Source organism: Nuphar pumila, chromosome 5, assembly GCF_984573655.1.
Source record: "Nuphar pumila chromosome 5, dmNupPumi1.hap1.1, whole genome shotgun sequence".
Taxonomy (NCBI): domain Eukaryota; kingdom Viridiplantae; phylum Streptophyta; class Magnoliopsida; order Nymphaeales; family Nymphaeaceae; genus Nuphar; species Nuphar pumila.
In genome coordinates this window covers 35,115,652-35,130,981 of record NC_143253.1, presented here as the reverse complement: position 1 = coordinate 35,130,981, position 15,330 = coordinate 35,115,652, and the positions used below count along the sequence as shown (strand labels likewise).

The window sequence follows — 15,330 nt, the reverse complement described above, 5'->3', positions numbered from 1 at the left end:
GATATACAACAATTCAGCATAATATATTATAAATCGATATTAACAACCGTTTACCATATCTCATAAATTGACACTAGAAAACACATAATATCTTATAAATTGATATACGGCAATTCAACATAATATATTACAAATCGATATTAACAAACAAAAAAATGTCTCACAAATCGACACTGGAAAACATATAACATCTTACAAATCGATATACGAAAATTCAACATAATATATTACAAATCGAGATTAACAACCAAAATAATATCTCATAAATCGATACTAGAAAATACATAATATCTTATAAATCGATATATGGCAATTCAGCATAATATATTACAAATCGATATTAACAAACAAAACAATATCTCACAAATCAACACTAGAAAATACATAATATCTTACAAATCGATATACGACAATTCAGCATAATATATTATAAATCGATATTAACAAACAAAACAATATCTCACAAATTGACACTAGAAAACACATAATATCTTACAAATTGATATACGATAATTCAGCATGATATATTTCAAATCAATATTAACAAACAAAACAATATCTCACAAATCAACACTAGAAAACACATAATATCTTACAAATCGATATACAGCAATTCAGCATAATATATTACAAATCGATATTAACAAACAAAACAATATCTCATAAATCGACGCTAGAAAACAATAATATCTTACAAATCGATATACGGCAATTCAGCATAATATATTATAAATCGATATTAACAAACAAAACAATATCTCAGAAATTGATATATGTATGACTACAATCACAAGTTGTGTTACATTGCATATACTGAGTGAATGGACAATACCGGATGGGGTAGAGGCATTTGTTCGCATCTGTAACCAAGCATTCTTGTCAATAGGTCCCAGTATCTTACAAATATCTTCAAGTTTCCAACATCGAAACGATAAAATCTACCTACAATAACAAAACGCCTTAATTAATGACACTCATGATGACATACGTTCTTCAACAATAGCATGATAACATGGAAAGGTACTCACCACGCTTTAATGACACTTGTTGAAATGCTTGTGCGTCATTGTTTTTTTTTTCATACTGCCTAATGAAAACGAAGAAGAAGAAATGATTTTTAAAAGAGATGGCCGACAAATCCCTCTATGATGCCCACCAATGATCGAACCAGTCGTTCGATTTGTAGTTATCTCGACGAGGTAGGAACGAACCCGAGAATGTTTTCTATCTAACATAAGGCAGTTATAAGAAGGCGACCATGTGTTGTAACACAAGCTAAAAACAAAGGTGGAACGTGCAAATCTATATACGAGGAGCGGGAGGACATTTTCATCCAATGCATATCTATCTTATGGGAGGACATTTCCGTCAAAAGCATATCTACCTTTTTTATATGTTATTTTATTATAAAGTCATCGTGGGCAACATTGGCATATGAATTATCATGGGTCCCAAGATATTCTTCCATACACACCGAAACACGTGAATTTGTGTTCCGAGGAGAACACACAACACCCTCTCCTCCCAGCACAACCAAGGTTCTGTTTAGGAGACTGTATTTAGTATTATGATGCCACAATCTTGGATATCTCAAGTCAAGGATATGGGAGCTTTGAGATTTTCCAACACCCACGAACTACGGGCTCCCAAACAGAGCCTTGAAGCATTTAATAAGCAATGGTGAGTCATCATGCTTTCACGGTGAGTATAAATAATGAGACCCTCAGTGCATAGCTGCAAAGGGTGAGGTTGGGGCATTTAAAATGGAAGCAACCAAGTGTCCCACTTGCAATTCCTTTTGCTACTAAAGAAGAAAAGGCAATAAGCTTAAACATGGAGTGCCACACAAACCTACCAACCTCCTTCAATAAAGTAATGAGGCATATGGAATCCAGAGTCAAAAGCAAGTTCCTTTTGCAAAATTTGGGTTAGTATAGGCTTATGGAAATTACCTGGAAACTTCACCATTGTTCATTTCCCCACAAATTGTCTAGTGCCACATGGCATCATCACTACCATTAGGGCAGTGTCGATGGATGGAAAATGAAGTCTGATACCCGCTGTTCATCTCTACAATGGATGGCTATGATGCCATTCTACCAACTGGCATATAATTGACTCATCAGTGATATAGCAAATCACCTGATCTGAGCTCAAACCAAGGATTCTATGAATGTTTCGTTTCTAAAGAGATGCAAAAATCTCTTTTTTACTGTGATAATAAAAGCTAAAACCCTTGAACTCCTAAACATCACAACTGCAACATCACTCTCAAATATCACTCTAAGAGAGTTTGATTCCAGATCCTTTTTAAAAGTTCCCAACTCCCCCTGATGCCCAACTACCAAACAGAGCCTAAAATTATCTGATTCTTTAAGTTGAAAATGTTGCAAGAGATTGATCCTAGTGAGATTTATACAAAATCCTGAGGCTGGTCTTGTCATTATCATAATCGTTGCCATGAAAATCATGGTTGGTTATCCCATCTTCAAGGGTTAGAATTTTCCAAGCCTTCTGTCTCTATTCATTTACATCTATTAATAAAGCATGAGCCACTGCATTATTTTATGCCTGCACCTCACTGCATCACTGAAGTCTTTTATTTCTTTCCCTCGCATATCCTTAAAATTGCATCACATCAGCCCTTCAAACTGCTGCAGATCAAGCTTTGGTGTTAGAAGCCAAAGTTTAAACAAGTGCAAAGTATTTGGGATTTCTTTTGAATGCTTGAATTAAAGACTGGCAATCACAGCCTCCATGTTTGGCTATTCTATGTTTGGTGTCATCTATAATACTAAAGTTTTTGAAGCTTTTGGTTTGTTTCGTTGCTTTGGAACCTAAAGTCTAGGACCAAAGCACATGTTTCTGGTAAAACCATAATAAAATACAGAACTTTTAGAGATACTAGAAATAATTTTGGATGAATAAGAAATTATACAACAGTAACAATTTCACGAATAATAATCAGGAAAAACAAAAATACAATAGCCATTATCAATAAAGATGAAGCCAATTAATGGTACTTTAAATATGTCCAAGAGATTAGGGATTATGATTCACGATTTTGACACCTTCGTACCAATGAATCTCAGAATTACAAATAAACTAAAGTTTTTAGGCTTCTCTATTGACTTTCCATTAAGATAGAGAACAAAAACACCTAAGAATAACTGCAGGGTAAGAGCTTAATATTGAGCTTCATTTGCACACATGTTAACCAGTTTATTCACATCTGGATCTGTGAGTTTCGGCCTGCATCTTCAATTGGATTCATACCAACTGCTCTTGTTTACACGATTGGTATTTTGATCCGTCAACATCCTGATAAGTTTATCACAAATGTACACTTAACTGATTACTGTGTATGAGGACTTTACAGAGGCAGTGGTAATATAAATTCAATGTAAAACAATACATGCCTTAGACAATGGTCACATTATTCAAAACTTCTCCTAGAGGCAAGCTCTGATACCAATTAAAGATTCATGGAATGGACCATCCCTCGAACTGACTTTCTTTGATTTCGCTATCTTCTTCCTTAGAGTGTGGTCTCCATTTACGATCAAAGCTCCTTTCTGGTAATGGCTGAATTCTAAGCTTGTCATCAATGAGATTCAAAAGCTCTTGCAGGCCAACTCCAAGAACAGCAGATGTTTCCACATGTTGAAGTTGAAAACATTGGTAATGACTCTCTTGATGGTCAACAGTATGTGCCTTATATAGCGGTTCAGATTCCACATTATCCTCATCCAGATCTTCTTCTTGGAGATTACAACTCATCTCATCTTCATCACAAGGTTTTGTTGACAGCTCTGAGGTTGGTTCACCCTTATCCTCTTCTGGATGCTCAGAACTCTCTTTAGTTCCACTACTATCTTCAAGCAGATCTATCTGAACAGATTCTCATCAGAAGTCAGTATCAATTTTTTGTCTCATTTATTTATTTTACTTCTCCTTATGAAAGAGGAAAACAAAGATATCATAGATAGCGACAGGATGAAAAAGTAATCAGACAAACTACCTTATTCCAAACTTCAATCATATTTTGCAGTTTTTCTTCAGAAACCCCAATTTGCTGCAGCACTTGCAGAACTGCCGATCGCTGCTCAACCAGATTAAAGGCACTAGAATCTAACACATGCTGACAACAATTAAGGTGAGAAGAAAGCATCATTATTGGATGCAGCAGATGTAACCGCAATTCCTCATCACCATTTGTAGTAAAAATAGTGAAAAAAAAAACCCAAGCAGAAGCAATTACAATGGAAAATAGGAGATTAAATGTTCAAGAAAAAGAATAATACCAGATTCACAAAACAAAACTATGAACTTCCAAATCAGAAGTCAAGATCGTCAAGGTAGGAGAAAAATAATATCACAGAAATGACATTGTAAAAGGAATACAGCAACCAACAAAAGGATCAACAGTCAAGATAACAAAAATACACCTAAATGCCTTATCATCTTAATGTGCATTTCCTCACTATTTCATAAAGTTAATCTTCCAAAAAATATTTAAAAAAAAAAAAGTCAATAAAATAATTAGTCTACATTTTGTAGCAAATGAAATTTAGTTGCTCCTGGACAGAATAGCATAGATGAAAATGGATTCCATGATATCTCAGCCTCGAAGAATTCCTATGAGCTGTATTAGAAATTCCCTTGATAAAAAAATTGATATGAAACACACTGAGAAATGAGAATAAGATGACAATTATGCACATAGGAATCACATCTACTAGCTAAAGCTAGAGTATAAATGCATAGTCGAAGAAAAGCAGCAAAACTAAAATAGGACCTCGTTATACACTCCCAAAAGAGCCAAACATTTGGACACCACATTCTAAGAGAATATAAACTCTGAATTCTGAAAACTAAATAGTGATGGTTATCACCTAGGAATCTCTAACCATTTACAACCAAGTTGAATGGCCATCGGTTAAGAGCTTGGCATAGCTCAAAAACTAAGCTTACTAGCCAAGGCTGACCATTTTCCTCTCAATTAGGAAACCAGGCAGAGTAGCTCTGAGCGCATAAGAGCTTGCTTGAGATCAAAAGCTACGTTCATAAGCTAGGTCTGGCCCAGTTTTCCAGATCCATTAGAAAAATAGACAGTTTGAGCTTAGAATGCTTGGATTTGTTCGGCATGATTATCTTTGTTCAAGTAGAGAAGGAAAAACTTCAGTGTTACCATGACTAGGCAAGATAATTTTTGTAAGAACTCAAAAAAAAAACTTGGATTCAGGTCGGATCCGGACCCGACCCGAACCCGAAAGGGAGGCACCGCCTCCCGTGTGTTTTGAAGACAGCGAGGCAGGGGTTTCAAAGAGAACCCCCGCCCCCCTTCTTCCTCTCTCCCCGACTCGACTCTGCACTCTCTCTCGCTGGAGACCCCTGCGACCTCCCTCCAACGCTGATGCTGCCGCCGCCGCCGACCACCAGGTACGCCCCTCTTTTCCCTCTCAGTCTCTTCTCTCTCTCCCTCACCTCTCTCTGTGGCCACAGGAGGGGTCAAATCCCCTCCCTGTGCTCCCTCTTAGCAGAGGAGGGGCTTGACACCCCTCCCTGCTCTCCGTTACGGTAGGGGAGGGGGATGAGCCTCCTCCCTTCTTTCGTTACGGCAGGGGAGGGGCTGAGCCCCCTCCCTGCTTCCGTCACGGCAAGGGAGGGGCCGAGCCCCTCCTTCCTGCCTCCTGTTACGGCAGAGGAGGGGCTCGCCCCCCTCCTCTCTGTTCCCTTTGTCACGGCAGAGGAGGGGCCAAGCCCCTCCTTCCTGCCTCCTGTTACGGCAAAGGAGGGCCTGAGCCCCTCCTTCCTGCCTCCTGTTACGACAGAGGAGGGGTTCGCCCCCTCCTCTTTGTTCCTTCTGTCACGGCAGAGGAGGGGCTGAGCTCCCCTCCGTGCTCCCTATTAGGCTGGGGAGAGACTGATCCCCCTCCTTGCTCTCTGTTACAACAGAGGAGGGGCTGAGCCCCCTCCCTGCCCTTTTGATCGGCAGGGGAGGGGTTGAGCCCCCTCCCTGCTTCGTGTTACGGTAAGGGAGGGGTTGAGCCCCCTCCCTGCTCTTTGTTTTGACAGAGGAGGGGGTCGAGCCCCCTCCCAGCTCGTTGTTACGGCAAGGGAGGGGTCGATCCCCCTCCCTGCTCCCTGTTACGACATGAGAGGGGGTCGAGCCCTCCCTGTGCCTCTTTTCTTGTTAGGCAGGGGCATCGCTCCTGCCTTCGTTGTTTTTCGGCAGGCCGGGGAAAGCCCCCTCGCCTCGCTTTTCCCTGGCATCAAGCGGGCGTTCGTTCGTTGTTGACAGGCAGGGGCTTTGACCCTGCCTCTCTTCTACTTTGTCAGGCAGGGGCGCAACCCTGCATGTCCTCGCTTTATGAGGGCAGGGGTGCAACCCCCTGCCTCATCGGAGTCCGCTGATAGCAAGTCAGCAGGGGTTCGCAGCCCCTGCCCCTACTTCTTGCGCTTATAGCAGGTGCGCATGTGCAAGATGCCCCTGCCTCTGCTTCCTTTACGTCAGGACGGCGACAGTGCCCCTGACCTTCTCTTTTTTGTGGTAGCTTGCTAAGATCGTTACTTTTGCAGCTCGTGCGACGGATCCTGATCGCGCTCTGCGACCCAAGCCGTCCACCGCTTACACTCGCAGACGCCAGCAAGCTTGCAACTCCCAAAGGTAGGGGAAGATTGCACAGAAGACTTGGACAATTGAATTGAGTTCAATTAACTAAAAAGGACAATTAAATAAATATATATCATATATATTTATACGAGTACGCATTTAACTCAAGGACGTGGTTTCACGATCCTTGTCATTTACTTTGTCGTTGCGCATCGCGCAAAGGTTCTGTGTTGCACTCTTGCTTACGGTCTTTACTTTGTCGTTGTGCATCGCGCAAAGGTTTGGTGTTGCACTCCTGTTTACAGTCTTTACTTGCCGTTGCGCGTTGTGCCGAGGGTTTGTGTTGCACTTCTGCTTACCGTCTTTACTTTGCCGTCGCGCTTTGCATCTAGGCTCTTGCTTTTGCATATGTGTTGGTATTGCCTTGCTATTGCAGATGACGTGCAGGTTCTTGCTCTTTGTGTATGCCTTAAAGGCATCCTCGTGGAGGATGCAAGGGGCATTTACCACTCTCCCTCTTGCGACAAAAGTTCAGTCGGGAGCGAGCGACACATCCTCGTCTAAGGAGAGGGATACCTCGCAAGGATACTGGCTCTTCGTGTGCGCAGTCCTGCAGAATCGACTTTAGATTTTAGGGAGCTGCGCAAAAGCATCAAAGACTGCTCCAAATCGAAGCATTTGGAAGGATGTGACTGACTGGTTCTGCTCGCCTTTTTGGCTTATCTCGGGTGATCCCGAATTGAGGGTTCGAGCGAACTTCTTAGCGGGTGTTCTGTTGAGAAACCTGTATCCCGTCTATCGAGGCCGGTATCGAGTCATGCGAGACATGTAGATACTCCGATAGCGGATGTGATTCGAGATAATCACATGCATAATGTTGGCACAAGGTACTGTTGTTTCAAAAGATAAAGTAAAGTTGATAAACTTTATATCTTTGTGAAACACTCTTGTTGAGGCTTTTATTGAGGAGCTATACCCCCTTCATCCTAAAGTACCTGTAGTCGTGCACGACACGTCTAGTACTGCGATGATCGGATGAGACGGTCGTGCGACCTCGAACAGCGCTAAATGCAAAATGTTGTAATCACATAAATGGCCTCACATTCGCCTTCGCAGGCAAGATGCTCGAGTGGTTTAAAGACCACAGCAAAGGATGGGTCGTTAGTTAAGCAACCCCTAACGCACTCATTCGCTTCTGATTGTTCTGTCAAGGGAGAGGACAGAGCGGTACAAAACTTCAATGGAAAGGTTGTTAACAACCACCCCACGGGCAATGATCCGGCCTCCCCCGTCATTGGAGTTAAGGGAAAAGGGGCTACATTAGTTAGCTCAACACTTCTGCAGAAGTTTGATGCATCCGTGGCACAACCTCCTTTGGGGAATCCTCTCTCGGCTAAAGACGGCCCTTTTGGAGCAGAACCAACTAGCTATTCGAGTTATTGAAAATACATAGAATAATAGACGCTCGAACTAGTCTCAGTTGTTTCTACGTTTTGCCTGCGCGTACCCGCAGGCCAGTAATTATCGAAACATAAAGTCTGTTCACACTGGTCGATCGCTTGCCTGCTCGGTAGTTTAGTATGCTACTCGTTGAGTTGTGTACGCCTGTCAAGGCATTACTCTAGTTGGTTAAACTGCTTACGCAGTTCTTTGCGGAGTAATAAGGAGCTTCTCATACTAGTTAAATACTTATAATAATAGCATTATGCCAGTTGCTACATATTAGCAGGTGACCTGCTTTATCCCTTGGTCGAATTGTTTGGTGCTTGTTGTAGTGTAGCACTTGTTGGCTTGCATCTCTTATGATTGATGTGATTGCATACAGCTCGTACTCTACGAACTGGTGGCAACTAGGATTGATGTGGTCGTTTGTCTTATAAGTTGCTTACATATTGTGATATAACTGTTGTCGTATGATTGCTTATGAATGGCTTGTGATGCAATGGTTTATGCCTTACGATTAATTTAATTACTTGTTGATGGACTGAGCCAATTGATGGTAATTGTATGTTTTACGAGCATTGTTATGAGTGCTCGTCTTATTCAGTTGTTTTGTTTGGCTGACGGGTAGAGTTAGTTACTCTTCGCCCATAGAATCAACTGGATTGCCATATCTGTGTGTTTTCATGTGTCGTTTACGCATGCTTTGAGGTCCTATTTGAGGATTGCAATATTCATTATAGCAATAATACGATGCGTAGGATTATAGGCTTCTGTGTGGAGTGATACGATGCATATTGCTGATATAAATGTTTGTGCCCATATTGTGGCTACGGACCCCGAGGCGGTCAATGGTTCAGAGCAGTCAATTATTGATGCATGTATCACTGAGTGGGGTGTTTGTCGAGCACCTGATCTCCAAAGGATTATCTGCGAGAGTGTGTATGATCCAGATCGGGTACCCGACTAGAGTGGTAGATTCTCTGTGAGGATGTACACTGTCCACGAACGGGTAGCCGCAAAGACGGTGAACTCCTGTGAGGAAGTGTATGGTCCAAGATCAGGTATACCATCTAGGGCGGAATTCCTTGTGAGGTTATACATTTCCCAGACCAGGTGATCCGGCGTTGATCTTGTTGTTTGTATTAGTGGCTATCGACCCTGAGAGCGATCCTTTGTGTTGATGCGTGTATCGCAATGATTTTCATTGGATATGGCATTTGTTAGGGACCGGTCTCCCAAAGGTTTCGTTGTGGGGGTATGTATGATCAAGATCAGGTGACCCGGCTAGAGTGGGAGATTCTCTGTGAGGATGTACACTGTCCACGAACGAGTAGCCACAAAGACGGTGAACTCCTGTGAGGAAGTGTATGGTCCAAGACCAGGTATACCATCTAGGGCGGTAATTCCTTGTGAGGTTGTACATTTCCCAGATCAGGTGACCCGGCTAGAGCAGTAGAATCTCTGTGAGGATGTACATTGTCCACGAACGGGTAGCCGCGAAGACGGTGAACTCCTGTGAGGAAGTGTATGGTCCAAGACCAAGTATACCCTCTAGGGCGGTAATTCCTTGTCAGGTCGTATATCTCCCGGACCGAGCGATCCGATGTGGATCTTGTGTTTTTGCTTACCATAAAAAGTTATGCTGAGCTGTGATGATCTTCTGAGATTGTTTGTGATAGCCAACTATGAATCCATAGTTTCAGCTTTCTATTTTAGCATGATTACGTGCATGACTCAGGTGTGAGAATCAGATCGTTAGCGATTTGAGTAAGTGATCATGTTTTGGACCTTCTATGGAAGGGTGAGCTTTTCTGAGAAAGTATGACGCCTTAGTGAGTCATAACCGGTGACAGTTAGCCGCGTAAGACTTTGAGAGATGAGAATAGATTAAAGTTGTTCAAGACAAAGCGTTTGTTAGAAGTAGTGAGCGACAAACGATGTCCTGATGGTGATTAGATGCAAAGACCTCGTTCTAGGAACGAAAACAAGCTAGTTGCGTGGTGGTTCACAGCCTACGATCAATTGAATCGTATGCTGCGTTTGTCAGTTGCGCTGCTTACTTGCTTTGAATTGCTTACTGTTTGCAGTACTTACGCAGTTGCACTGCTTACTTGCTTTGAACTGCTTACTGTTTGCACTACTTACTCGCTCGTACTACTTATTCGCTTGTACTACTTACGCATTTGCACTATTCACCTGCTTGCATTGCTTACCTGTTTAACTGCATATCTGTTTTAAACTGCGTAACATACTGAATTAAATGTACTTAATTCAGTTTCTTGTAGTCTCTCTTGTGAACCTACTAGTTTTTCGCGAAACTAACTCATTCTATGGGTACAGGTGATAATTAGATACTCTACGGGCGATGGCGCGATTGCAAGATGACTTCAAGACTTCTTCTTTCTACTCTTAGCTCGCGTTCTGGACGCTATAGGTTTGTATCGGATTTTCCTCGGGATATCCGAATCTTGTGAGTTTTGGTTCTTTTAGCTAACGTGCCCAAAGTTGTCAGCTTGCCTTATGATTTATCAAAAGAAAAAACTTCCGCTGATTTCATAAACAAACTCTGAAGGAAAGAGATATTTCTAGTCTCTTGCCTGATTTTCTGAAAATGTTCGCAAGTTTGAAATTTGGGGCGTTACAATTTTACATCTTACAAGTTGCAGCTTTAGATTCAACGTTTTATAAGTTCCAGCTTTAGATTCAACGTTTTATAAGTTGCAGCTTCAGATTCTGCTATCTTGTTTCACCTTTGTTAACAGGAGGGAACAAATAAAGAAAAGAAAAAGAGAGAGGAGTAAAAAGAAAAGAACTCCAGCTTGCTTTACAGTTGGGCTTCCTTCAAGATTAAGAGCTCCAATATGGTCCTTTTAGCCTGAGTGTCGAGCACTGAACCAAGAAACAAAGGTTTTCAAGCTTAGCTTGGCTCAGCAATGAACAGCCTGCTCAAAATAAAGCCCTGAGACCTAGTCAAGTCCACTTGTGGAATCCAATTCACAAGATGGTGGGCGATGCTAATAAAGAAAATTAAAGCATAAACAAAACTTTTAAGAATCAATTCTGGGCATTTAAAAATAATCTTAGGAGACAATTCCTCACTTGAAAGAAAAACTCCTAGAAGATCTAATACCAACATTACAGGAAACATATTACTTTTTAAGTTCCACGAGTTTATTAGACAAGGAAGGAACCACAATCGTACTTTGGATAACACTAGAGCACTTCCATCCTTTTCCTTATGTTGGGCACTCATTCTATATGAATCTTAAAAGGGAACTTTAGACATTACGTACTGAAGGTTTGTGCACTATGCACAGACTCACCTTATTTACAAACTTATCTGAACTCTCATTCTTTTCTCTACAAACATTCTTGACCATAACAACCAATATTAAACAGTTGAAAAAGTGACAATCGGCAAGAGCGCCCTAAAAAATCAGGTTTAGGTATCCCATGAAACATAATGTTCAGCCTCCACAAACAGGTCAATAACATGAAGCCCAGAAAAGTACTGTATATGAATTCAATGAAAAGTATAAATATCGTTTTGTTTAATCCTTAGGACAAAACTAATAATAAAAGCAATTCAAATTTCTAGTTTTGGCTGTCCCCAACCTATATGGCACAGAAAAGGAAGAAGAAAAAAGAGTGTGCATCAACTAACATAGAAAAATGGTAAACTCATGGTAACCAAAACAAAGATAGCCACTTATTGTGAGATGGACATCAGCCTAGATAATACTGTGAATGCAAACTTAGCAAAAAGTGTAATATAGGAATTTGGTCATTATCATGTTCAATAGCCTGATGCCACAAGGGAAGTATGACTGACTATAAACAAATTAACCAATTATAGATCCACCTTATATCATAACAGAGAAACAACGAAAGAGCATGGAAGTATTAACTATCAAGTTCTGCAGTAGGTCATCACTGAAGCATACCACTAGAAGATCTGATTCAACAACTTCTTCCAAGGTTGCATGAAAAGCTTTAATTAGCTGCATAAATAGTTTGATAAAATATTTAAAGCAATTACCAGGAGAATAATATATCAGGAATATCATCAGTCAAAACAGCACCCCATTACCTGAACTGGTAAATCAGAAATAAAACCAACAGTATCACTAAGAAGGACTTTTCTCCTGCAGAAACAACCAAACTTTCCGTAAAGATACAGATTCGATTGCCTAATCTTTGTCAAAAAGCAACTGAGCATAATATGCTAAACCCAAAGAAGCTTTAAAACAATAGGCACCAAATGGCTCCTCATTGATATCATTACCCCGAAGGCAAAATTACACTTCTCACATGTGGGTCCACAGTTGCAAACAATCTGCATAGGTTAGATGTGCACAGCAGTTAAATGATAAGTGCTGCATCATGGAGAGGAAAGCAGTTAAAAGGGTCAAAACTAAAACAGAAAAATTACAGTTCAAGAATACCTATCATCACTATATAGATCACTCTCTGACAGAGCACTGACCAAAGTGGATTTCCCCTGCAGCAATGTAACGTGCCAATCACAAAACAAATAAAACACACCTGGTTAATCCAATAAGATGAAGACCAACAACCATCAACTGATAATGTGTTCCACGATTTAACAGAAGATTCCATCTTCCAACATTCAAAATTTTCAGGAAAATCAGTGAAATTAATATTGGTTTCTCAACAGAAAGAACTGGTGCTAAAGAAAATAAAAGATGTAGACAAGCAGTAGTTAGTCCAACAATTCCAACAATCAGGATATTGAGACCCCCACTAACAGTCTAACATGCAACAATAAGCTAAAACTAGTAAATAATAACGAAAGTTTTAGAATGTTAAGTCTGATGCAGAGGACAACAGGAAAGAACTTCAAGAGAATATCCAGCAGCTGATATCTGAACAATCTGCATATAACAAAAATTTAACCTTCAACTCATTTGATATCTTGTGCAGTTGCCCCCTTGTATATGTTTGCCATTCAAGTTTTGACACCTCACTCACTTTCGAATGAGTTACAGAATCAGTTTGTTCATATTCTGTGATGCACCTTTATGGTTGTCTATGCACATAGTTGTACAAAACCTGAAGTATTTATTTCATAAATCACATATCCAAAATAATGTTTTCAGCAGAAATATCCAACTTTGTCTAAGACATTTCCAGAATTTCTACACTCCTTTTTTAGCATATTGGCACCCGTATGCCACTGGACTCCAACTTAGAATGTGGAACAAAATACCGACCTAAAAAGGCAGAATCTATAGATTTTTATCGAGGGAATATCCTGAAAACTGGTTTGAAAATGGGCTTAGGATCCAGCAATGTCCAAGTTTGGTTCTTGTTCCTAGCTCCAGTTCTTAGTTCCTCCTTACGGGGATATGCCTGTCATGAAATGGCAGAGAACCCGAGGCACAAGGATCACAAAAATGATGAAGTTCAAATGCATTTTACTAGATACAATAAACAATGAAGAAAAACAAGACATAAAAAATTAAATATTTTATTAATGAAAAATGTACAAAAAAAGTATACAAGAACACCTCACTACAACACTCATGCACACACACTACATACATCCATCCTCCCTCAAGAGCACACAATGAGGCATATGCCCCATATAAATAACCCACCAAAAGACTAGCCGTTGGGATGGTCTAACGGCTAGTTGACAATCTCAACGGCTAGAAGATCCCAACAGCTAGTCCAACGACTAGTTGGACTAGCTGCCAATAATGCAAAAAAATAAAATTAAAATTAAAATTAAAATTAAAATTAAAATTAAAATTAAAAAAATCCTAAAAACTAACCTACAAGTATACATGAGTATACTTATCCTAAAAACCATAAAAAAGGTATACCTAAAGTATACCTTGAATACAATAAAATTAAAAAAATACAAGAATACACAAAAAAGAGAAAAATATCTAAACCACACTTAGGTGTACTTTGGTATATACAAGACAAATAACATAGGGAAATGTTACATATATCTTAACACCCCCCTTAAACTTGCAGTGGATCACCAAAAGTTTGCAAAAACAAGACAAGAATAGGTCTTCAATTGCCTCAATAAATGATCTTCAAGATAAGATATTTGGCTCCTTCAATCATCATTAGAATTACAACCACTCTAATCTTCAAATCTCCATGAAGCTTTGATTTCAACCACAACTTCTCTTAGTTCGTGTATTGAGGAAGCAACACAGAGCAACTACAACAAAAGGATTATTACACAATGTATATATATAAAGCTATGTCACATGGGTGCGGGTGCGACACGGGTGCGGCACAATTTTAAAATTTTTGGACACGGGGACTCGGCATATATATATATATATATATATATAATTTTATTTTATTTTTAAAATGCCACAGCTGACAGCACAGTCTGTGTGTCTGTGCACAGTCACAGACTGTGACTATGACTGTGCACAGTCACAGGCACAGCACTGTGCACTGTGCATAGTCACAGACTGTGCACAGTCACACAGTCACAGACTGTGCACAGTCTGTGACAGACTACACACTGCACAGACTGTGCACAGTCTGTGACTGTGCACAGTCACAGTATGTGACTGCACCGTGCCTTTTTTTATATATATATATATATATATATATATTTTTAAATAAAAATATAAAAAAAATGGTTTTTTAGGGACATTTTTGGACTCGGTCAAAGTTGACCGAGTCCAAAATGTGGACGGACTCGGCCTAGACTCGTTGACCGAGTCCGGGCCGAGTCCGAAGCCGCACCCGAGTCCGCACCCGTGTCGGGGCGTGTCGACTCGGGTGCGGCACCTCCTTAGCCGAGTCTGTGTGACATAGATATAAAGACAAAATAATTATAATATTATATATATACATAGGGAGAGAGGATGGTCAAGCACGCCAAAAGCACAAGCTAAAAAATACACTAATCACTTAAATTACAATCAATCATGAGAAAAACTATTTAGAAATATTCTAAAAACATTTTCAATAATCATTGAGACAAGAGCTAGTAGCAATAATTTAAATCATGAATATTAATGAAAAATACACTAGAAAACTTAATTCAAAATATTTAAAAAATAATTAAGTGATACGATAACGATGAATAGTGGCGTGTGTGTCAAGGGTAGTAGTTACAGTGAAAATGAACTTGACTACTACAGTGTTATAGAAGAAATAATGGAGTTGACTTACTTAGGCATAAATAACAGGGTAACTTTATTCAAGTGTCATTAGTTTGATCTCACAACAACAAGAGTCGACAAAGCCTCAGGCATTGTGGAGATGAA

At 40.1% G+C, this 15,330-nt stretch overlaps 1 protein-coding gene across 1 annotated transcript in view; it reads right to left on the bottom strand.

Annotated features, from left to right (window-relative positions):
- Positions 1–3,342: 3,342 nt before the first annotated feature.
- The window catches only part of LOC149837352 (GTP-binding protein, HflX), a 51,762-nt gene continuing 39,774 nt past the window's right edge, over positions 3,343–15,330 (bottom strand). The window contains exons 8-13 of the mRNA XM_090005983.1: positions 12,505–12,560; positions 12,345–12,395; positions 12,150–12,204; positions 12,004–12,060; positions 4,022–4,141; positions 3,343–3,891 (exon numbers count right to left, since the gene is read on the bottom strand). Coding sequence (XP_089862109.1) covers positions 3,484–3,891; positions 4,022–4,141; positions 12,004–12,060; positions 12,150–12,204; positions 12,345–12,395; positions 12,505–12,560 — 747 coding nt within the window. The 3' untranslated portion in view covers positions 3,343–3,483. The remainder of the gene's footprint in view (positions 3,892–4,021; positions 4,142–12,003; positions 12,061–12,149; positions 12,205–12,344; positions 12,396–12,504; positions 12,561–15,330) is intronic.